This window comes from Sander lucioperca, chromosome 2 (assembly GCF_008315115.2).
Source record: "Sander lucioperca isolate FBNREF2018 chromosome 2, SLUC_FBN_1.2, whole genome shotgun sequence".
NCBI lineage: Eukaryota > Metazoa > Chordata > Actinopteri > Perciformes > Percidae > Sander > Sander lucioperca.
Genome location: NC_050174.1, coordinates 9,683,977 through 9,706,399, shown reverse-complemented (window position 1 = coordinate 9,706,399; position 22,423 = coordinate 9,683,977). Strand labels below are relative to the sequence as shown.

The 22,423-nt window shown below is 40.5% G+C and overlaps 2 protein-coding genes across 5 annotated transcripts in view; both read right to left on the bottom strand.

Annotated features, from left to right (window-relative positions):
• Positions 1-1,413: 1,413 nt before the first annotated feature.
• On the bottom strand, positions 1,414-6,747 carry elovl7a (ELOVL fatty acid elongase 7a). Its single transcript, XM_031309087.2, has 8 exons — positions 6,477-6,747; positions 4,677-4,766; positions 4,312-4,502; positions 3,624-3,704; positions 3,478-3,534; positions 3,253-3,358; positions 3,011-3,147; positions 1,414-2,912 (listed from the first exon to the last, which is right to left on the bottom strand). The coding sequence occupies exons 2-8, from the start codon at positions 4,738-4,740 to the stop codon at positions 2,664-2,666; spliced, it is 885 nt and encodes a 294-aa protein (XP_031164947.1). The 5' UTR covers positions 4,741-4,766; positions 6,477-6,747; the 3' UTR covers positions 1,414-2,663.
• Positions 6,748-7,616: 869 nt separating this feature from the next.
• The window catches only part of ercc8 (excision repair cross-complementation group 8), a 21,903-nt gene continuing 7,096 nt past the window's right edge, over positions 7,617-22,423 (bottom strand). For 2 of the 4 annotated variants that reach the window (XM_035991963.1, XM_031309085.2), the window contains exons 2-12: positions 20,814-20,909; positions 20,435-20,536; positions 19,816-19,939; positions 18,711-18,792; positions 16,628-16,696; positions 16,475-16,541; positions 15,505-15,608; positions 14,589-14,713; positions 11,152-11,349; positions 9,353-9,448; positions 7,617-7,938 (exon numbers count right to left, since the gene is read on the bottom strand). In XM_035991963.1, the coding sequence (XP_035847856.1) occupies positions 7,867-7,938; positions 9,353-9,448; positions 11,152-11,349; positions 14,589-14,713; positions 15,505-15,608; positions 16,475-16,541; positions 16,628-16,696; positions 18,711-18,792; positions 19,816-19,939; positions 20,435-20,535 (1,038 nt within the window). In that variant the 5' untranslated portion in view covers position 20,536; positions 20,814-20,909 and the 3' untranslated portion in view covers positions 7,617-7,866. The remainder of the gene's footprint in view (positions 7,939-9,352; positions 9,449-11,151; positions 11,350-14,588; positions 14,714-15,504; positions 15,609-16,474; positions 16,542-16,627; positions 16,697-18,710; positions 18,793-19,815; positions 19,940-20,434; positions 20,537-20,813; positions 20,910-22,423) is intronic. The other 2 variants (XM_031309086.2, XM_035991955.1) reach the window with 2 other exon arrangements.

Below are 22,423 nucleotides of genomic sequence, written 5' to 3'. Positions count from 1 at the left end.
GAATGGCCTTCTTTTGACTGAAAGTACTGCCAAACAACACTTTTTCTGCTCAGTTCCATTTTCACTTTCTCACAGCCTACTGCATTGAACGGTCCACAGACAGAAACTGAACCCTGTCAAAAAGCCCAATATTCGGCTGAATCCGAAGCCGAATCCTGGATTTGGTTCATTCCTAGTCAAAATACTTGTTTGCATAAGTGTTCACCCCCCTCCAAAGTATTTAGTGGATGCACCTTTGGCAGCAGTTACTGTACATCCTTGAGTCGGTGTGGAAAGGTTTCTGGAGGTTTTCACATTACACTCCCCCCCCCCCCCATTCGTTGAAAAACTGCTCAAGCGTTGTCTGGTTCAGTCACAAATTCTCAATCAAATTGAGATCTGGACTCTCTGGGACATCAGCATGTTGTTCTTGAGGCAGTCCTCTGTAGCTTTGGCTTTATGCTCATTGTCTGGCTGGAAATCAGATCTTCTCCCAACTTGCAGGATATACATTTAATTAGTTTCCATGATTTAACTTACAATAAAAATTAAATATATATCCATCTCTCCAAAATTGAATAATGTATGGTTTGTAGGATAAAAATATATTTCTCTGTTCTGGAAACACAAACAGTTTAGATCAACACGCTTTTCACCTAACCGCAGCAAAATACAATTCAGTGTATTATCCTGTAGATCACAGAGAACCACTAGCAGGTACAGTCAATATTCTGAGATTATAATAGAGCACCTGGTTAGCTCACCTGGTAGAGCGGGAACCCATATATAGAGGTTTACTTCTCGACGCAGCGGCTGCTGTGTGGGCTGTGTGCAAACTTAGGGTTTAAAGTGAACAAGTAATAAGTCAAGTAAATAAAAATAAGTTTTACAATTTAAAATAGATTTATTAAACCTATTAGCATACTCTAAATATACACCCCAATGTAAAAGCTAGCAAAAAACTAGCAGAAGCTGTGTTCCAAAACTGTACTTTGCTTTAGGCTACTATTGAAATATCAAAAAAATATTTCTCCAATAATATCAAACTTACCTGAAGGCATGCCCTTTGGCTCAGACAGTGCAGAAGTATGCACGTAACAGGCGAATGCAATGGCACATTATCTGTACAGTGCCATGCTGAATGCAGTGCATGGTTACAAACTGTAGGTTACATTTCAATGAGCAGACTTAACTAACAATACTTTTATGTGCATGCATCCACCCTCTAAATAAGAACACGTTTCAGTTGAAATTGTGCAAAAATACCTGAGCTTAACTTTCCGAGGACATTTTCCAAATCTAGTAATTAGGTTGAATTTTAAATCTGGTTTCTTCAATATTCTGCCAGCTCTCTTTGTGTCCACGTGACGTGTTTTAACTCTCAAACTTTCACTACTGAAATTAACAGAAAAGCAAATAAGACAATATATAAAGTACATTTGACCATTTATTGTCATATAAATACATATAAAATAGACATTTGATACAATTTCTTACAGTATTAACTATTGGTATAATAAGGGATCTGAAAAAAAGTTCACCCCCATTTGTACATTTGTAAATCTTTAGTGTCAACATGGGCTTGCACCTGAATAAAAGGTGGAACTCTTTCCACATCGAGCTCAATCCTGTGTCCTCAGTCACCAAAGGAGCATAGTGTTACATTCACTTTTCTCACTTAAGATCATAATAAACTACTCCACAGATCTCAGTCTAAAGGCACAACCTGACTCCAGCTGCCTGAAGACCTCTTTAGCCACAGAACTTCAAACACATGAAGTAAAAATACTTTAACGTTTTCCGACTGGTTGGCTAAATAGTAAATCCATGTAAATATGCATACTGCGGTTCTATAATACAGTGTAATTTTGCAATAAGGAAGTAGTAAAACTCCAGCTCTGGATCCTACAAGAACCACAGTGGCCCATCAGCCTTCCTCGTCACATCATCGCTTCATAGGAGAACTACTAAAATCAGGAGAACAAAAGTATTCTACTGTATAAAGATAGCCCTTTTCACTGAATGTCCATACCATCAGCAACAGTTGTGACTAGAGAAGTGGGTGTGACTATGTGATCAAAACTACTAAAAGAATGCATGCATGCAACCATTTAACAAAGACACGTGTAGCCTGAACACCATTTTAAAAAGTATTGACTTGGAACGGTCAAAGTAATTTTTTTTTGGTCAGGTGAAAAACAACTTTTCAGTGCATAACTTTAAAAAAAACAACCCTAAACTGGATTTCCTGAAAAGTCTTAAGTAAGATCAAGTCACAAAAGTTAAAACGATATCATCAGAAGCTTTTTGAGGAAGCCATGTTTGACCGTATAGCCGAGGGTCCCTCAGTCTTACCATAGGTAAAGCCCTATAGTCAGTGTGAATAGTGGAGTCGATTTCGGACACTTGAAATTTTTTTTAAACCATACTGTAACAGAAAGGAGGGATATTTGGAAACTTCATAGCAGAACTTGGGCTTTACCTTCATTGTAAACAAACAAAATATATACAAGATAAAACCCTTCAGCTTGAGTCAATAAACCTCTTAAATAGAGCTTTGGTCATTAAAGATTGTCTTTGCAAGTAGAAAACAGAAAATACAGTCCAAACTAACGGGGTTGAGTCCCACTGCAGTAGTTTGCTTACATAAATGAGGTCAATCCCCCCTACCCCCCCAACCTGCATCACTCATCTTTTTCATGACTGGCGTTTCCATTCATAACTCCATTGCTGTGGTGTGCCCATGTCTGATTCTGCAGTACTTTAGGCAGCCTCTTGCCCTTGGTGTAGGCGTGGTACCAGAAGTTGAGGAAGAGGAACAGGAAAATCAGGCCGTACGAGCCGATGATGTAGACAAAGATGGGGAACTGGTAGGCGCAGTGCTTTGTGAAGAAATACTGGGAGATGTGGCTTGTCACCATAACAAACTGGATCTGGGGAGCAACAAGAAAGAAACGTTGATTCTACTGTCAAGATTGCCCACAGGTCTATTTTCAAAAGTACAAGATATACGTCTGACCGCCCAACATACCAGCTGAATGGTAGTCAGGTATTTTTTCCACCAAAGGTACTTCTGGTAGTTTGGACCCAAAGCAGTCAGGCCGTAGTAAGAGTACATGATAACATGGACGATACAGTTAAGCAGGGCGTGAAATGTCCCCATCCCACCTGAAAAAAAAGGGAATGTATCAGGGTTAATGCCACAAAACGTTAAAATAAAGAAATGTTTAGTCATGAAAACTATAGCTTGTACATTAAGACAGGAAATCCTACCTGCAGAAAACCGAACTCCAAACCACCAGGTGAAGGGCATGATTGAGTGATGAAAGAGATGAAGAAATGTCACCTGGCTATTCTTCTTTCTCAGCACAAAGAAGATCTAGAAATAAAGATTACTCAAATGACTGACAAATTATAGACTTACTGTGTGATGAACTATCAGTCTAGTGCAACACACTACATAAGGAAATGATGTCTGACAGTGAACTTGCCACTTACCGTGTCCAACATCTCAATGAACTTTGAGAAGTAGTAAAGCCAGCATGTTGACGCCATCTAGAGGAGACAGTTAATAATTTCAGTACTGGTTTTAAAAAAAAAGTTTGTCATTTGTTCAATTACATGCTGATATTACAGTGGCTTACCCTCAAAGCCTGTGGAGAATCAGAGTAGTCGACCGGGTCACAGTGAAAAGAGTATCCGGTTCCCCATCCGGACATCACAAACTGAAGATAACAACCGTGCAAAGTGTGGTTAATCACAAGTAACCGGCTGTTAAAAAAAAGAAACTGTACCTTTTTATAAAAAAAAAAAAAAAAACACCTTCTCTTTTCTTATCTTTTAGATACATTTGTCTCAAATTCTTTAGTTTATCTTGAATTGTTGCTGTTAGAGCTTAATGTTTGACTCCAAAACACTAAATCTACAGTGTGTCGGGGTAGTATTTCACAATAAAAATTAATCACTCTAAATCAATAAGTACGGTTGGGACACCGATTACATTGGAAATGCAGTACAACGAAAAAAATTAAGTATGTCTCGACAAGAAAGATGCAGGTAAAAGTTAGTCATGTTGAAGTCACGCAGCCCTTTGGCAACATTTACAGAACACAGTGCTGGAAAGAAAACACCTGCAGATCTGGTTTAACCTCACACCAATAGTCAAGTTTAAAAAAAAATAAATAGCTTGAGCCAATCAACAAGAGTATTGCACAAGACTGCCAATAGCATGTGTCATGGCTCTGTTAACAATAGGCTCAGCAACGCAAGTACCAACTCCACTAGGAGTACTCCACTACGTACAATCTTATGTTGAAGCAAAACATGACTTACCTCATAGCACATGTAGAGCGAGAGAGCCACCACGCCAAAGTTGTAGACGATTAGAACTCCTTTGAGGTCGAAGGCTTTGCGGTTCTGCATCATCCGAGGCCCCAGCGATGTGACAAAGTAAATGTACGCTGCGATGACGATTGTTTGGGGGAGAGGAGAGGACATAAGGAACCAGGTGTCTGTCCGCCGGTCTGCAACCGAAGATTGGTGACAGGTTTGTGAGATCAACGAGGTTCAGATACAGAGAAAAGGGTGCAATGTCAAAGCGGATTCATTTACAGAAACAAATCCAAAAGTGATACTGGAGGATTTTAAAAATTACAAAAACCATGCCATGAGGTCACCTGGAATGCTGAAAGACTCACCTGCATTTTGGATGAACTCATCGTACATGAGTGCAGCTGAGGACTTTATTTGATCAAATTCCATTTTCAGACAAGATTCTTGCAATTTACCTAGAAGAGCAAAGGTTAGGAAGTCAGTTTGAGTCAGTCACATTGAGGAACTATCAAGTTAACTAATGGCTAGTAGAAACTCCCAACAGGTAGTAAGCCTCTCAAGCAACTGCTGCAAAAGTTCAAAGAAACAACCGTACCATTTAAATTGCTCCACATGCAACTAGTTTCATTTCAGTATGTCATTTTAACATCTGAGCTGTGCTCAACTCAGATTGCCATTTGTAATTTTGCTTAAACAGCCATGGCTGAAACAGTGGACTGTATAGACTGGGAAAAAAAAAAAAAAAGCCACTCAGCCATTCTTTGCTGCCCCTCTAAGCATCTGAGGCAGACAAAGCCAAGAGTGTACGGGAGTACAATGAGTAGCAGTCAGCATTGCTGTTTCCAGAGAAACAATGACTAGAAAAGTGTTGCCCAGTTACAAGATAGTTTTTTTTTTTTTTTTGTTTTGTTTTTTTAAAAAGGACTCAAAACCATGCTGCCTTGATCCATGCTGGGAATCTTACATGATGATACGAGTGAAACTCATTTCCCAGTGATGCTGGCACCAGGACCAGCAGCCCTTAGTCATGACTCAATAGTAAATGTTATTAAAGTTAAAATCAAGAATTTGTCTATAACGCATCCCATAAGTTTCTGGCAATGGGGTGGTGTCTGGCAAAGTTACACTGAGATAAAAAGGTTCACAATGACTGGCTTGACTGGTTTAAGAAACGTGTGTAGTTGGGAAATAGGCCAAGGGTAACTTCCCTTCTCAGAGAATTCACTTTGACAAACCAGAGCCAAACGAAATCTTATCAACTCCATATAACCATACCAGTAAGATTATTTGTTTCTGGAAAATCAGTGTGCCATTGTTGAGGGAGTGTGAGTAAATGTAGGCTGATTGAAACAAAGGCATCACCCCTAGTCTACTAAGTTCACACAGGACATAACCCTACATGACAGGTTTTTAAGGTGTGTTATACCTGACTGCAACGTGAACGAGAAGGCACGGGTAAGTCATTGTGTGAAGGTGGGAAAAAAAAAAAAAGGCATGGCTGTCTGGAGTTTCTACACTAAAGACATGGCAAGCATCGATACGCAAATTAACATTACAGTCAGGGAGGCTGATGTAAAGGCTGCTATTCCAATGGCACACTCATTTGGTTTAGTACCCTAAATGTCTGCATGTCAACTCTCACGTTTTACAAAAGATTAAATCCACGTTTGAGTAAAATATAGCCCTACAGCATCCCAATCCGGTCACACTCAGAGCCATTCAATAACTTAGGCAGACTTATTGATGCGATATAAACAGGTTAAAAGAGACCAGCATTAACCAGCCATACCTCCTCACAAAATAAAACATTAAATTATATTGTGTGTAGAAGCCATTCATGTTTAGGGTCCTGTAAAGAGACTAATATTCAATTGGGTGCACCATAGGCTAGTTTTTTTTTTTTTTTTTTTATGTCACATAGATTTCAACACAAACATCCCTGCAATCCTCCACCAACAAGTGGTCTAGTTGAGGACCAGGTGAAAACAGATCCGACAGCTATCATCCAACTCACAAAGACAGGAAGTGTTTTAGTAACGTTTATGACGGGCACGCTTTCGCGTCGACGCACCGGTGTTAAGATTTTAATTGGAAAATCTTCAGTAGTCTTATGGGTTGTTTCATCACTTGACTCCGATTCAGTTAAGAAAAGTCAAACTACTCACGTTTCGCTACCGCTGCCACTCGCCAAAAATCCTTTTGGTCTGTCAAATTACCAGTATCCAAACTCCCGGCTCACCTGCAGCTGCCCAACAGGTGTGCTTCGTTCTCTGTTCACGCGCCGATACAACGCGAGCTCCTCCCTTCTTATTGGAGCCCCCCGGAGGGCGTGGTCTGCTCTCAAGCCACGTTTCTTTGTTGCTGATTGGCCAACTCGTGGCCCAACAATTCTAGTTCATTCTTGAGCGATGCCTCATCGAAAGCTGTCAAGATTTAGTACAGGATATACTCCTACATCTTTATTAATCATTGGTTTCAGTACAAAGAAAAGGAGTAGCAGCTTTACAGTTAGTGCTGTACATAACCCCCCCCCACCCCCCCAATCCACAGAAAGATTACAGAGGTATGTGAAAGAAATGAGGTAGCAATCCTATTGCTTTTATTATAAGACATACAAGTTTAAAACTGTACAATTCAAGACACTTCAGGTAATTTGGGGGAACAATAGACTGGCAAATTATATGATGATGGAGACAGAAACCGTATCCTGGATTTAAATAGTGTGTGTGTGTGGGGGGGGGGGGGGGGTTCCAGGTTTCCACATGGTAACCAAAACAATATGTAAAACTATTGAGAGGGGTGGGACAGAGAGAATCATTTCTCTATCACTCATCGCTTCTAGTTTCAACAAGGGCAGACAGCAGACCTTATAAACAAATGCTAATTTTGCCAGGAAAGACAACGAGGGCTGTCACAGTTGGTGTTTTTGAATGCCTGGTTACTCCCATTGGTGGATTATGGGTAGTTTCTTCTTAACTCAGCTGCAGAAACTGAAAGACTGACACCACACCTGTTTAAAAAGCTTACAAATGTCTCTCTCTGCGCTCTATAATGTCCCTTTATGGTATAAGCGTCATAACAGGTGTGCTGTGAAATCCCAGTAAAGATGGGTTCTGCTCATTTCAAAACCTCCAAATCTTTAAACAATCAACATAATATAATTTGCAGAAACAATGGTAGATATCCCCCATGACTACAATGAATTACTGAAAATACAAAAATGGTTTGGAACAGGTTAAGAGGACTTCAGCAACATAAAGCTTGCTATGCATACTAACAACTATGCAACTATACAATGCTATATGAAATGTACAAAAACAAACCGTATTTATAACATTGTGCAAATTCACAAAGTTGTACAATTATTTACACATTTCATTTAAATTTTGAGGCCTTCATCTTTGTCTGCAATGATAAAAAAGGGGGAAACTTCCCTAAGCCTATAGTCATCTTCCCAGGTGTCCCTGGACCTGTCATTTATTTGACAAGTTAATAACGGTTTGCTCATTTGCATGGTCAAACACCATGCATGTCCACACATACAAAACACCAGCATTAATCTTCATCGCTGCTCCATGCATCCTGAAAGGCAGAGTTCGCTGAAGACCGGTCAGCAGCAGCAGCAGCCTGTAAGGAATCAAGACATTCAGCTCAATATCATGTCTGAATTAAAATACTTGTCTTTAAATAGATCCACTACAAAAACATAATACATACACACAAATCACAAGGATATATAATGGGTATAGCTCTTCACTCTCGCAAGGATCCTGGAGGGAGCCTGGGAGTATGTCCGGTCTACATGTGTTTTGTGGATCTGGAGAAGGCGTATGACCGGGTCCCCCGGGAGATACTGTGGGAGGTGCTGCGGGGGGCTGGGGATCTCATCGCTGCTTTTTGCAGATGATGTGGTCCTGATGGCATCATCGGCCTGTGACCTTCAGCACTCACTGGATCGGTTCGCAGCCGAGTGTGAAGCGGCTGGGATGAGGATCAGCACCTCTAAATCTGAGGCCATGGTTCTCAGCAGGAAACAGACAGAGTGCCTTCTCCAGGTAGGGAATGAGTCCTTACCCCAAGTGAAGGAGTTCAAGTACCTTGGGGTCTTGTTCGCGAGTGAGGGGACAATGGAGCGGGAGATTGGTCGGAGAATCGGCGCAGCGGGGGCGGTATTACATTCACTTTATCGCACCGTTGTGACAAAAAGAGAGCTGAGCCAGAAGGCAAAGCTCTCTATCTACCGGTCAGTTTTCGTTCCTACCCTCACCTATGGTCATGAAGGCTGGGTCATGACCGAAAGATCCAGGGTACAAGCGGCCAAAATGAGTCTCCCTTAGAGATAGGATGAGAAGCTCAGTCATCCGTGAGGAGCTCGGAGTAGAGCCGCTGCTCCTTTGCATCGAAAGGAGCCAGTTGAGGTGGTTCGGGCATCTGGTAAGGATGCCCCCTGGGTGCCTCCCTAGGGAGGTGGTCCAGGCACGTCCAGCTGGGAGGAGGCCTCGGGGAAGACCCAGGACTAGGTGGAGGGATTATATCTCCAACCTGGCCTGGGAACGCCTCGGGATCCCCCAGTCGGAGCTGGTTAATGTGGCTCGGGAAAGGGAAGTTTGGGGTCCCCTGCTGGAGCTGCTACCCCCGCGACCCGACCCCGGATAAGCAGACGAAGATGGATGGATATAATGGGTATACACTGACAAAAATGTGTACACGACTAATGACAACTACTGTTTATCTGGTAAATGTAACAACTAGCTAAAAAGGAGAAAGACTTCCCTCAGAGGTTTTAATTTGATAAGCACTACTAGAATGTAAAAAATAGCATGACAGAGCAGAGTAGTGGTGACTGTGTGTGTGTATCAGTATGTGCTGGGTAACATTTTTAAAATAGCATTCTTACATTGAGATTGTCTCTAACAACATAATGACATAAAACACACAGAGTTCATTTTATATTACGTTACGTTTTAGAGTGTTAATTGATTCCACAATTTTTCCTAATAAGGCTTTTCCATATCTTGTTTCCTGTTATTAGGACTTGTACCTGATTTGCACTTTTTGTCTCTTCTTCCACATCTGAGGCACGAATGACAGGAACCCACGCCAGGATATTACAGTCTTTACCTCCACTATACAGCTCCTACACATAATGAAGAACAAAGACACCTCAGTTCTGACACATTGGTTCACACACCTACAGGAAGTAAAAGAAGAGCTGCTGTTGCAGCACAATCTTTAAGTTAAAGCACTTCCAAACACTGAAGTGCTTTAGAGGGTTAAATAATGAAAAAGCTCAAAGCTGTCCACGCAACGCAAGTCAATACATGGGACACATTCTCTGTGACATGGGACTGAGTGTCACTACATCTGACGAGAGGCATCCAAAAGTAGTGAAACATTTTTTACTACTAGGTGATTGATCCTCGTTCTGGAACTCTCCAGAGTGACAAGCTGCCAAACTGCATTCCTATTTTACACATGCAAAACCAGTGTGGGACACCGGATGTTGACACTGGTTAATAAGGAGGGCGTGGGTTGGACATCCCTCTACATTTGTGATGATTATGTAGAACTTAATGTACCTAATAATTAAAAAAATTACTACAGACACCTAATCAGAAATAGAAACATTAAGCAGTTATTAGGTTATTATTAAAGGACACTCAAACTGAACAAGCATATTGATAAACTTGTAAGAATCTTAACAGCTTTATGTTGTCAGTTTGGCATATACTGAAGAAGAATTATATGATAAAGATGCAGGCACAGATGATATACAGATGTATATGGAGACTCCTCATTTCAGCCAACAGCTTGAATGAAAACAAATATTGGTTTTAGTCAGATATTACTGTTATGTCGATATGTGGTAAATTGTGTAATTAGCATTTGTGTGTCCATTGTACAATCAGCAACAGAATAAAACTAATATTATCTTCTTTTTTTAAAACGTCTTAAACTTGTGTGGTGGCAGTTTAAAAATGAATTCACAAAGAACGAGCTTGTCCTTTTAGAGAAATAGAGTTTTCTTGCAAAATTCAGTCATGCATTTGCAAATGGACCTCCGAGCTGGTCAGCCAAGAGAGCCAACAGACGTTCAGACACCAGTATTAATACAGGCAGGTGTACTTCACAAATGCACAACCTCGCAGTGCTGAACTTCTTGTTGCCTGTATCTGTTGCTGAACAGATATCGCTGTTTTGCAATAAAAAACATTGGAATATTTAAACAAAAACCCTTACTAATAGCCTCGATCAGGTAATCTGTTGTGTAGCAAGTAAAACGCATTTACTTTATATTACATGCATTTATGAGATAGTTAATTTTGCAACATCACAACCCTGTTCCACTGGCTCATCCTTAAACTCATCCTTCATTCCTGAAATGGCAACAAGCACAAGAAGAGTATTGTATGTTACTGATAATGTTGAAAGTAAAGTAACACCTGTATTGTTCAATGTGACTTCTGACAATAACACTGTTGACATTTAGTCTGAGGGTCACACAAATGAGATGCAAGTATTTGCATTTATACTAGCTCAGTATAGCGCACGATGTCGACTTAACATTGTTATCTATCCGAGGGAAATGGCTTAGTTGATACTGCAATGGTGATTGCAAATTTCTTATAGCTCTTACTGCAGTGACAACGCTACACCAGTTGAAGCAATCAAATAAAAAGGGCAGAGAGAACTGAACTGAATTATCTAAGTGCAAGAGATCATCTAGACCTGACTGGCGGAACAAACAGAAATAGACGGAAATACAAACAAAGGCAAAGGGATGGGTATATTGGCCGGAAGCAGGGAATAGTCACCACCTGGGGCTTTGGTGTGTCTCACCTGGTAGTCTGGGTGGAACTCACAGCAGTCGACATTGTTGTAGTGACCCCTGAGCATAGTGACCAACTCTCCCGTGTGGAGGCCATACACAGCTACTGAGCTGCCGCATGGCACAAAAACAAACTCTGGGCTGCAGCCACGTGACACTGTGAACTGTAGTCTTTTACGACTCTCGTTGCAGACCTTCCCGTAATTTACCTGAGGGCAAACAGTGAAGGCACACAAGGTTTAGATCGTGTGTATATGCCTAAATAATATAAACTACTTTTTATACTAAACAATGTGAGATGGTTTTCTCAATGAATATGAAGCCTTTTCCTTTTTGAAACAGACAATATTTTTGTTACAACAATATGTTGAGCCACTTAGTGCACAACACCGAAATAACAACCGCTTATCGCTTATCGTTTCACAAAAACCCAGGGTGCCAACAAATTTCCTCCAACTTTATTGAAGACTTTTATAGACTTTTTATAACTGAAAATTAGTCCGATTTTAAACATAGAAAAACAAATCTGAATGAAAGCTGTAGAACCACAAGAATATTTTAATTAAGCTTTAAAGGTGCCCTGTGAAGATCTCCTGCAAACAAACTAAAGTTATGTTGACATTCAGTGTTACCCACCAAAAATACGTGTATCCTTGAGGTCTAACAAATGTGTTGAGTGCATTTCCTTCCTTAAAAAACATCACAAAGACGATTTTTTTGTGTATTTTAAATCCTGTATTGTTTACATCCTGTTTCTAGCTTGCAGCCTTCTCCTACACTGCCTTTGCTGGCACATTGCTGCATTTAATGCCATGTTACTGCCATCTGTAAATCAGTGGAACAGTGTGAAACCATTGGCAGGACATGCGTGCACAGATGCATGTGAGTCCTCTGGGCGCATTCATGAGATAAACAAAACAGGGACCCACTCATAGAAAAACAGCTCCACTAACAGAGGTCAAAAACTTCACAGGAAACCTTTAATTTCCACCAGACGAACAGCATAGCAAGAAACCATCATTTTAAGGCTTCTGAAACTGACACTTTTCAGGGTATTCAAAACCATTTAAGGCCTTTATTTTAGATCTTCGAAAACTTGTCCAGGACTTGCAGACTCCCTAAAAAACAAAGACAGATAGAAACAAACAGGCAAACTACTTCACCTTGCCGTTGTAGAATTACTAGGTTTCATTTATGCCTGTGAAACCGGTTTGAATTGTGTAATGCATTCCTTTTACACCCCCTAATGTGCGCCAGACATAACCTCTGCCTCATGTGTATCCAACTCTGATCTTTGCCCGGAAGAGAAAGTCATCTACCCTTTAAGTCACTCTTTGTCTTGTGCAACTGGCCTGAAGATGGAAAAATGTCCAGCATGGCAACTGCAGCGTTAAGCAGCAGAACAGAAAAACAGGAGAAAGGGAGTGTTTCTGTGTTGGGGGGGCAAGATATACCAATTATCCATTATTTTATGAAGACCCAAGGCTATAAAGCAAAGTTTCTTAAAGACATCCTGTTGGCTCACTCTAAATAAAATATTGAATCATGATGTAAACAAGGCTGTCCAATTTGGTTAACAGTGTTAGATTGTTAGTTAGCAGTTTGTGATTGTTAACCAAATGTTTCCCTATGCTAATACCACCGATATTAAATATCAAACAGTTTACAGAAGTACTACCATTAATAATTCCCATGTGTCCTTGAAAATGTAAAAGAATTTAAGAAAGTGAACATGCTTCCTCTGAACTTAAATAATTGAAAAGTAACTCAATTTGCAGCTAGTTTTGAATTTTGAAAATGTTTAAGAGTGATGGATGACAAGAAACAGTATAAATCATGTCTAGCAGTCACTGGAGGGCTGTGTAACAGATTTATGAGTTATGGTAACAAGCTTCTGGGATTCAACTGTGATGTTTACACCTCATTTCTTTCTGGCTTTTTAACACTAGAAGTGCCGGAATTTCATAACTACTAGAACTGCCATGAGCGGTCATTTTGACCGCCAGATTCCAAACTCTATAATCGCTCATGATAAATACCTAATTGCAATATTGTATTATGTATTGTGTTAGGATATCTTTAGAAAAACGTAATAACACCGAAATGTACATTTTTACGAGTTTAATTATACATTTGAGTAGTAATATGTGTTACAATAATTCATATCATGGCATAGTAAACCGTAATTATTTCATAAATTCATATCCCGAAAAATATGGTGTGGAAATTCATTCAACTTAACTCATAACAGCCAAATAACAATTCTAAGTATCTTATTTGAACATTTAGCTATAACCTAACCTGGCACTGCCTCCGTTTTGGCGTCTGCTGTGGTGCGCAGCGCTGTTCGGACCGTGCGCCGCTGCCCTTTTTTCCTCCATAAACTCTGCTCTCAGCTGCTCTGCCAGTTGCTGCATGAACTTCCTCCGGACAATTTTACTGCTGGTGCACTCCTTGGAGAGGATGTGTGCAATGATTCCAGCCAGTTCGAGGATGTATAAAGTTATATGAACATGTAAACAACCACCGGCCATCTACGTGTACCGCGCCTTTCACAGAGCGAGCGCCCGGTGTTTGCCTTCTGATTCAGAACAGAGTCCATCCACGCCGTAGTAGCCTACGTTACCGACTCTGGCTTTGCCTTCGGCCCATCGGTGATGCCCACACTTGTTACTTGAGACCGCTAGTTACGTTGCTCTGACAGAGACTATGGTAGTTACTAAGCAATCAAGATGCATCTTCAACCGCGCGAAAAATGAAAAACAATACCGCGAAAATCCGAGCGGTCAATATGACCGTGTATGGCCGAAATAGGTAAAAGTGACTCTATTTTCTTTGCCTTTTGTGTAATGTATATAAAAACTATTTTAAATTAAAATACAGACTCTTTTAGGAAAAGTCAGGCAGAAGCAGGATTGTATTTTTTTATTCAGCAAAGTTATTACACATATAAATTTCAAAACGGTCAAAATGACCGTCATGGCCGTTCTAGTGTTAAGAGATAGCCACAACTGCCACTACAATAAATTGTTCTTCCCTCTAATAAGGTTGTAAGAAATGTAAAGATTAAACACATTAAACTAATATTTATCAATATTTTGGTATTAAAATGTAATAAAATGACACTAATGTGAAAGGGTTGCTCATAGTGCCAAAAGCACTGACAATCAACAACACCAAACTCTTCAGCTCTATGGAACTTTTTGCCTCATATTTATACATATATTATATTATGTACATTATACATACATTATCTTTGTAAACTCACTATCTATCCATCAAATGTTGTAAGCCAGTAATATGGTGATAGCCATTGATCTGCTCCCTAGAGTTCATAAATCAAGTAATGCAGCTTTAAGTTAATAATCCGAGAGGATCCATGTCAGCACAAGAAACTGTGAAAGAAAATGTGGAGTTACATGTCCTCTGCATAAATATGGTAATTTACCAGTGTGTTTTCCCCAGTGGCACTATTCCATAGTCGCATACGGTCATCAGTTCCAGTGGTGAGGAGGTAGAGGCCGTCGCCAGTAAAGCACAGGCCATTCACTCTGCCATCATGAGCTGTGTTCACTGTTTCAACACCGGCGAGACAAAGAAACATGCATTTGTCATCTTTCCTCCTCCATCTTGATCAAGAACCAACAGTGCATATTTATTCCACATAACTACTTTCAATCAATGGTATGCTTTTAGTGCAATTGTTGTTGAAAGAAAACCCTTGTCTCGTATCATTACACAGAGTAGCTTAGATAAACTGATTTAACTGCAAACTGGTTTCCTCTTGACAGTGACCTCTATGACACGGACATGAACATGGCCTCAGGCAGGAAAACCTGTCCTCCAGAGAGACATACTCAGTCGTGTTAACTGGAATAACCTGAAAGTTATCAGAAATCACAGCTAAGAGGAAACAGTCGCTGTAAAACTGACTCAATATGCTACAACTACCAGCTTTTAAATGTATTATTAGAAGCATCAGATAGCAGGAAGGGTAATTCTGTGACAGTTCTTCAGCTTGTACAAGACTTTTTCGGGGTTATATGCACTTTAGCTCTTATTGTGTGTATAGGTCTGTGTAGCACCACTATAAAAGGTATATGCCATATCATGGGGTTAACAGGACATCTTAGATATTGGTTGACAGATTGATATGGTTGGGGGAGGGGGGATGTATGACAGGATGCATCGCATCAGCATACAACCAAAACCCAAAATGTTTACACCGAAAATTACACCCCAGGAGGCTGTCTGACAATATTCTTTGTCCTGATGCCCTCCAAAGACTGAAACATTTGCCAAGAGCCCTGCCTACTCCATGAATGAGGAAAAAGACACTGGAAAAAAAGGAAAGGTAACAGTACCTGCCTCAGAGGAAGCTTTTGACTTGTCTCCATTGTGCTGATCCAGAGTAAAGAGACTACCAGAAGCCCGACGCACATCCCATACTTTCACTTTGCTGTCTGCACTGAAAAGCAATGAGGGAATTATTTTTGTTTTACACTTTCCTGGTTTCCTGGTTAAATTATTGAAACTATAGTTTCTGTCAGGAATTAACATGCTTCTCTGTAATAGAATATCATACACTTGTCTGTGTGCCAGTTGTTTTCAAAATCACTCATAGTCCACAGGGACAAGCAGCACACTAATCCCAATAGGTTAATTTGCAAGTCTTATGTAGCATTGAACAGGTGGGGACTGTATCTACCATATGCTATACTGACAGGGCTACTAGAGTTCCACAGTGCCTATCTGCTAGCGATGTGGTGGCATTATAGTTGAATAAGGGTTGCACTGGGTCAGATGGGCGGGAACTGAGATGAGAAGAACTGCTAGGACACAGAATGGTGGGGACTGTCCTGTACCTGATATTAGTCTTTGATGTTGCTCTAAAGCAGAGATCTGCCCCCCCCCCCCCCCAAATTAAATCAGCCTATTTGTGGGGGAAAAACACATTAATGATAGGCTTAGTGGCCTATAGGCAAGGTAGTCACTAAGGCAGGCATTTACTACTAAGGATTCACTGTGCCATATGTATGTTTAACATTAAAATAAAGATTTATAAAACCACGCCAACAATTATTTTAACAGCTTAGTATTCTATGAACTAAAAATGTATGTATTTAGGCTTTAGGCCGCACACACGTTATTGTAGGTCCAGTTTAATATGCAACTTAATTTTATACCATATATGCAGTAGAGGGTCCCTGATTCGTCTCTCTCAGTTAATGGGTCCTTGGCTTAAAAAACGAAGACCCGTGCTCTAAAGGCAAAGTAGTTGAAGGTTTCAGAGGCTAAATCTCTACAGAAAGACTGGCAGTTAACAGTGCCTACCTGGCAGTGGCTAAGATGTGCTCGTATCTGGGCGACCACCGCACAGACAGGACCTCTGCTCTGTGACCTGGAGGGAAAAAAATGATTGATTCTGTGTGTGAGGAAAAACAGCAGGAAACATTAGTATGTACATTTGTGGTGTAGCTCACTAACCCTGAAGAACATGAATCCGTGAACCAGACTTCAGGTCACACAGCTGGATTTTAGGTTCTTTGGTGCCAACTGAAAACACAGAGACAAAAATCAATCAATCATCAAGAGTTGATGGAGGAGATAGCTTCAATATTACATTCCTACTTATCAATATTGTCAAGGTTTACAGATTGTGATAACTGTGTGAGTACAATCTAATATGTGTGTGTATAAGGAAGAGGTGCTTCAGAAGGCTAAAACTGGGAGTCCCATGTTCTCACAGTTAAGGTTAGATATGAAAACTCACTGATACAAACTTCTGATAAACATGAGCTAACACACCCATCTACTGTATACGTGGGAGGAGGGCAAGGTAGTTGATAAAATTTAACAGAAGATGATTGGGATGTCATTAAATTCTAAATAGCCAAAAGTAGGCAGAATTAATGAAGTAGCTATTGGTGCTTTTAGTACCCGATTTCCTTTAAAATGTCTTCTTAGATGAAAGAGAAGACTTTACAGATGTTTGCAACTTGCTTGACAAGCATCTGTCAACACCCCTGAAAGGGAAGGACACATTCAGCAAAAAAAAAAAAAAGGCTGTTTAGAAAGAGGCGTGTCGAAGAAACTGCTTTATGTGCATCCACGTTTATGAGCACAACCTCAAAAGGCATGAGAAACCTGTTGTTCCTGCTGGGCGACGTGGTGAGGTGGGACCTAAATTCTTATGATTTTTCTGCCCAGAAATCTGTCTCTGAACCTTAAGCCATCTGTAACCAACCAGCTTCTGATCCACTTCTGTCCCCTTCAGGTACATGTCGCTTTATAACCTGGTAAACTGGGATACAAGGTAGGGGCAGTGTGTCTGGTGTGCTGTACATGGAAGCACATAGTCCACTGCTTGGAGAAACTGATGACAGACAGGCTAAAACTGATTTTGTTTTCTTTTTTTATATCCAAAGGAGCTTTATTCTATTGTAGTTTTTTTGGTTGTGAAACAGAAAATGTACCCATATACTTAGAACAGTCTCATCGACATTATAACATCTTTACCAATTCCTTGTCTATGGAGCAGTTTCAAATTTTATACTTGATGACATCACACATTTGAGATTTTGCACTCAGTAGCTCCCAAGACGGCGGCTGCCTGTATACGAGAATGCGACTGTCTTTATAATCTATCATTTTTAATAAACTGTCTGTACACTTACAAAGTTCTCAATGCTTCGGTTAACATTTAGGGACCCTCATTATGCTACCGTTGAAGTGTGGTGATATTTTGAGCCTTTTTAGTGGTATAATAAGGGATTTGTTTTTACTTTACCCTGTGCCCCGAATACTAGCGTTGTAAGCTAATCAGCGGTCCGCGCTAGCTTGTTTCAAGCTACAAACACATTCAATTAGCATGAAAACATGTCCTAGAGAACGATCGAGTGGGTACACATCTGTTATTAACCCCTAGGTTCATTTTGCGCCGGAATTGTCCTTTAAGCGTGATTTTTGCTTCTGCGTTAAATCTACGTTGCGGCTATGTACGTAGGTACATGGAGACACAGACCCTACGCCGTAGCCTGACGTGCACCTCTTGAAAAATGTAACTATACGTTGCAGTTCGCACGTCGCTCGGCCGTGGCTTGGTAGCGCTGCACTTCCCTCGACTCATTTCCTGGTTCTCCTTCTCCATAAACAACATGAAATCAACTTTTCCTGCTACAGATTTCCGACCATGGTCAGAAAACACAGGGGAGACACTTTGTTTCTCCCACTATGCCTCTCGAGTCGATACTCGCTCCGAAGCTAATCGCCGTCACTCTCCACGCACACACACACGGCGGCCTTGCTATTAGATCGACGCACACACCAACGCACAAGTATAAACTTACCACTTTCGTAGGCTATGGCGAAAGTTCTGCGTGGAGCCTCCGCAGAACAATAAATCACACTTTAGACCATAGGAATGTATCCATTTTGAAAATGGGCGTAGTTACCCTTTAAGTTCAATGCTTTTTAACACGCAATGATAAGAATGCCAAAAAGGTTCTACAGCTGGTTTGTTCTTTACCATTGAGAGTTGCAAAAACTGTGGCTGAACTGTCACACACACCTGCGATAAGACTGTGCTTCCTGGCGATGGGGGACAGGTGGTGGCTGTAGACATTGCCCTCAAACTGAAAGACTTCAGCAGGCTGAAGAATAACAAAGTCAGAGAAATAGAGGAAGATGGACAGACAGATAGGGTCAGTAAGCTGTTGTCAGCTTTCTGTGTGTTAAGTGCTATGTATACTTGTATATGTATGCTGAATGAAAATCTTCTATGATAAAAAATATACAGCCATGACCATAAATAAAGCTTTGGCCTTAAAGTTTAACTGTAGCATAAATTCACCACAGTTCAGTTCAATTAGGTAAAAATAAAAGAGTACAGAAGGACAGCTCAGAGCTCAGAAGGCAGCTCACCCGAGCAGCAATGGCGGCTACAATGCAAATTCTTCAGCAAATATAAAAAGCCTCTCTGTGCCCCATCTGTCAGTGTGTGCCAGCACCGACCAATGGGCACACACACATACACAAACAGAGGAGGCTCTGTTTGCATAGAAATACCACACATACACATGGACTATGTGCACACTAATGCAAAGCACACACTCATCTGCAAATGCACAACCACAATAAATCATTTAAAAGGCATGTTAGTTTGTGTATGACACAGAGACAGAAACACACAGAGCAAAGCAAATGAAAGGTCGTGGTTCTTTTCTGTCCCGTCCCTGACCTTTTGAGGTAACCGTGGTGCCAGTGTAACTCTAGCACAGCTCAAGGCCTGCCATATGGGACTATGTGGCATAGAAAGGTAGCAAGCATGAAGCAGAAAATAAGAAAAGAGGGGAAGAGATAGTGAAAAGAGCAAAAAGAGAGAAAGCGTGGTGGAGCTTTAACAAAACAAATGCCAGCTAGTTACTTAATAAACCAATCTCCAACATGCAGAGAGTTACCTGTTTGTTGAGGACATCCATATAAGTTTATATGGTGTTTCAGCTCTATTGTAACTACTTATATACAGCATATGTTGAAAGGTATTTCTAATTTTACCCATCCTAATTTACATACTGCACACAGGGTTCTACTTGTACAAGTGTATCTAATTAACTAGTAACTCAATGTATATCACATTTAACATGGAGTGACCTAGTCTGTGTGACATTCCTTACCTTCAGTGTCTCAGTGTCCCACACTTTCATGGTCTTGTCAAAGGAACTGGAGACAAACATGCCCGTGTCATAAGGATACCACTGGACTGTCTCTACGCTGAATTTGTGGACATACTTACTTGACCTAAATTAAAAAACAAAATAATAAAATGTGACCAGATCAATACAAAACTTAAAAATGAAAATGAAATAGTGTAGCAGCACATTAGATAGGGTTAATTAATCTCCCCTGTGCAAACAATAAAGATATATTCACATTGCACATCCTAATGCTACATCATCCTGTAGCCATGTAGGTGCATGCTTTCATGACAGATGTTTCATGGAGCAACAGTAAATCAATTCTGATATCGTTCAGACTGAGGTCACATTACCACAAAAGATATCTGAATAGGAATCAGAGCCATGTATTGAAGTGTACAAAATAAGATTTATATAAGATTCTGTTTACATTATCATTAAAAACAGACATGATTAACAAATAAGGGAAGAAACATTCTGATTTAAGCCATTTCACTTCATGGTGTGTGGCCTAAAGGACATGGCTGAGAACAAGACATGGTACTGTGAAAAATGCACTGCTACCCTCTAGTGGCCGAGTGGATGGAGTAAGACTCACCTGCCTACTGTGCAAACTGCCTTGCAGGTGTACTGTAGTTTCCCACTGTAGTTCTCCAGGTCATAGACGACGATCACTCCATCTGCTCCGCCAGACAACATGCTAAACAACAGAGAGGGCTGACTTCAGAGATAACATGACCTACTCCAACACAGAGGTTGAGTTTTTCAAAAGCTATTTCCCCATGCTTTTTGTAGCCAAAAACTAAATGCCTTAGTGGAATGCCTACTTGGCTCTTATCACATTTTTTTTTGTCCAGGATAAACTTACAGCTGCTGTTTCACAAATGTTGCTGTTAAACGTATTAAAGTTTCAGGGGAGGATTGTAATGTAATAAGTCATACATCAGTAATAATAAATTAGGATTACGTGGACTTACTATCTGCCCTCTATTGCTTCAATGTCAATGGTGTTGATGCCATTTCCATGGATTCTATCCACGTCTCTGTCAGGATTTAACTTCAGACTTAGGACCCTTTGCAGATACAGAAAGGAGAAGAGTTAAGCATCACTGGACACTCCATTAGTTCATATCAGACTTCAAAAGCCCAAGTAGATTATCAAAATAAGATAATAGGAAATAGACAACAAACACAGACATTATGTTGCAAATGAGATAAAATAGAATAAAACCATTATTAGACTACTCAGCCAATCGATAGAATTAACTGTTGACACATATTGATATTTGGTTAATCACAAATGTAGTTATCTCTCTCTCTCTCTCTCTCTCTCTCTCTCTCTCTCTATATTGAATGAAAGTCTGAATATATTGAATGAACCTTGACTGAACCTTGAATATATTGAATAAACCTTAAATATATTGAATGAAAGCCTGAATATATTGAATGAAAGGCATGTTGACGTTAGCCTGATGAAAGGGACCTGCCTGACCAGAGAGGTTCCTTTCATTCGGTCTTCCACGATGAAAAAGTGAATAAACTTCTTCACTGGGAGAACGGTACTGGATACTAGGGCTGTAACGACACACCAAACCCACGATTCAAATCGTATCACGATGTTTGACCCACGATTCAATACAAACCTTGATTCTTTTTTTTTTTTTGGCGGGGGTGGGGGTTGGAGAAGAGTTATACTCAGTAAACGTATTGTTTTGTCATTGATTACATGTCACTTTGCAACACAGTAATACAACAGAGACCTTATTTATTGATACTGATTAATAATTTAATATTCTTCTACTGTTTATTGATCCCCAGTGGGAAAATTACAATTTACACTCTGTTTGTTAGAAATCACTACACACAGGCCTGAAATACACACACATGCTCATGACCTATTCATGCACAAATGGAGGGATGTCAGAGTGAGTGGGCTGCCAGTGCTGGACCAGCACCCTGAGCGGTTGGGGGGGGTACGGTGCCTTGCTCAAGAGCACCTGGCAGTGCCCAGGAGTTGAACTGGCATCTCTCCAGCTACCAATCCACACTCTGTACTTTTGTCCGTACTGGGACTTGAACCTCCGACCCTCCGGTTCCCAACCCAAGTCCCTACGGACTGAGCTGAGAGATTTCAATATCAATCAATCCAACACTAAAGATTCTTTTGTACCTTAAAATGTTTCCAAAATTGTTTCAGTGGTTCATTAACTCGTTCGACTTAAAGCCCATGTTGCAGGTTAACCACCACTGTTGATTAATGGGTACATAAAGCACTCAACATATGTATATCATTGTTAAAAATGTCTCCAAATAGTGTTAAAGGCCAGTTTTTGTCGTTCTTGGTATTAGTGGGTTTTTTAACGCAATTCGGTGATGACGTCACGTTGGGGAGACGTGCCTCAGCCTAGTACTATGGTGACTGACTGGGATGAGGAAGAGGTGTTTTTACTGTCAGTGAATAGCACCGAGTGAAGGTCAAGGTTTTCTTTATATCTAGTGACAGTGATCATGTTGTTAGTTCAGATAAGTACCGGTAAACTTATCTAGATCTAGAAATAGAAGGCATCATGCTAGCTATGGGCTAACT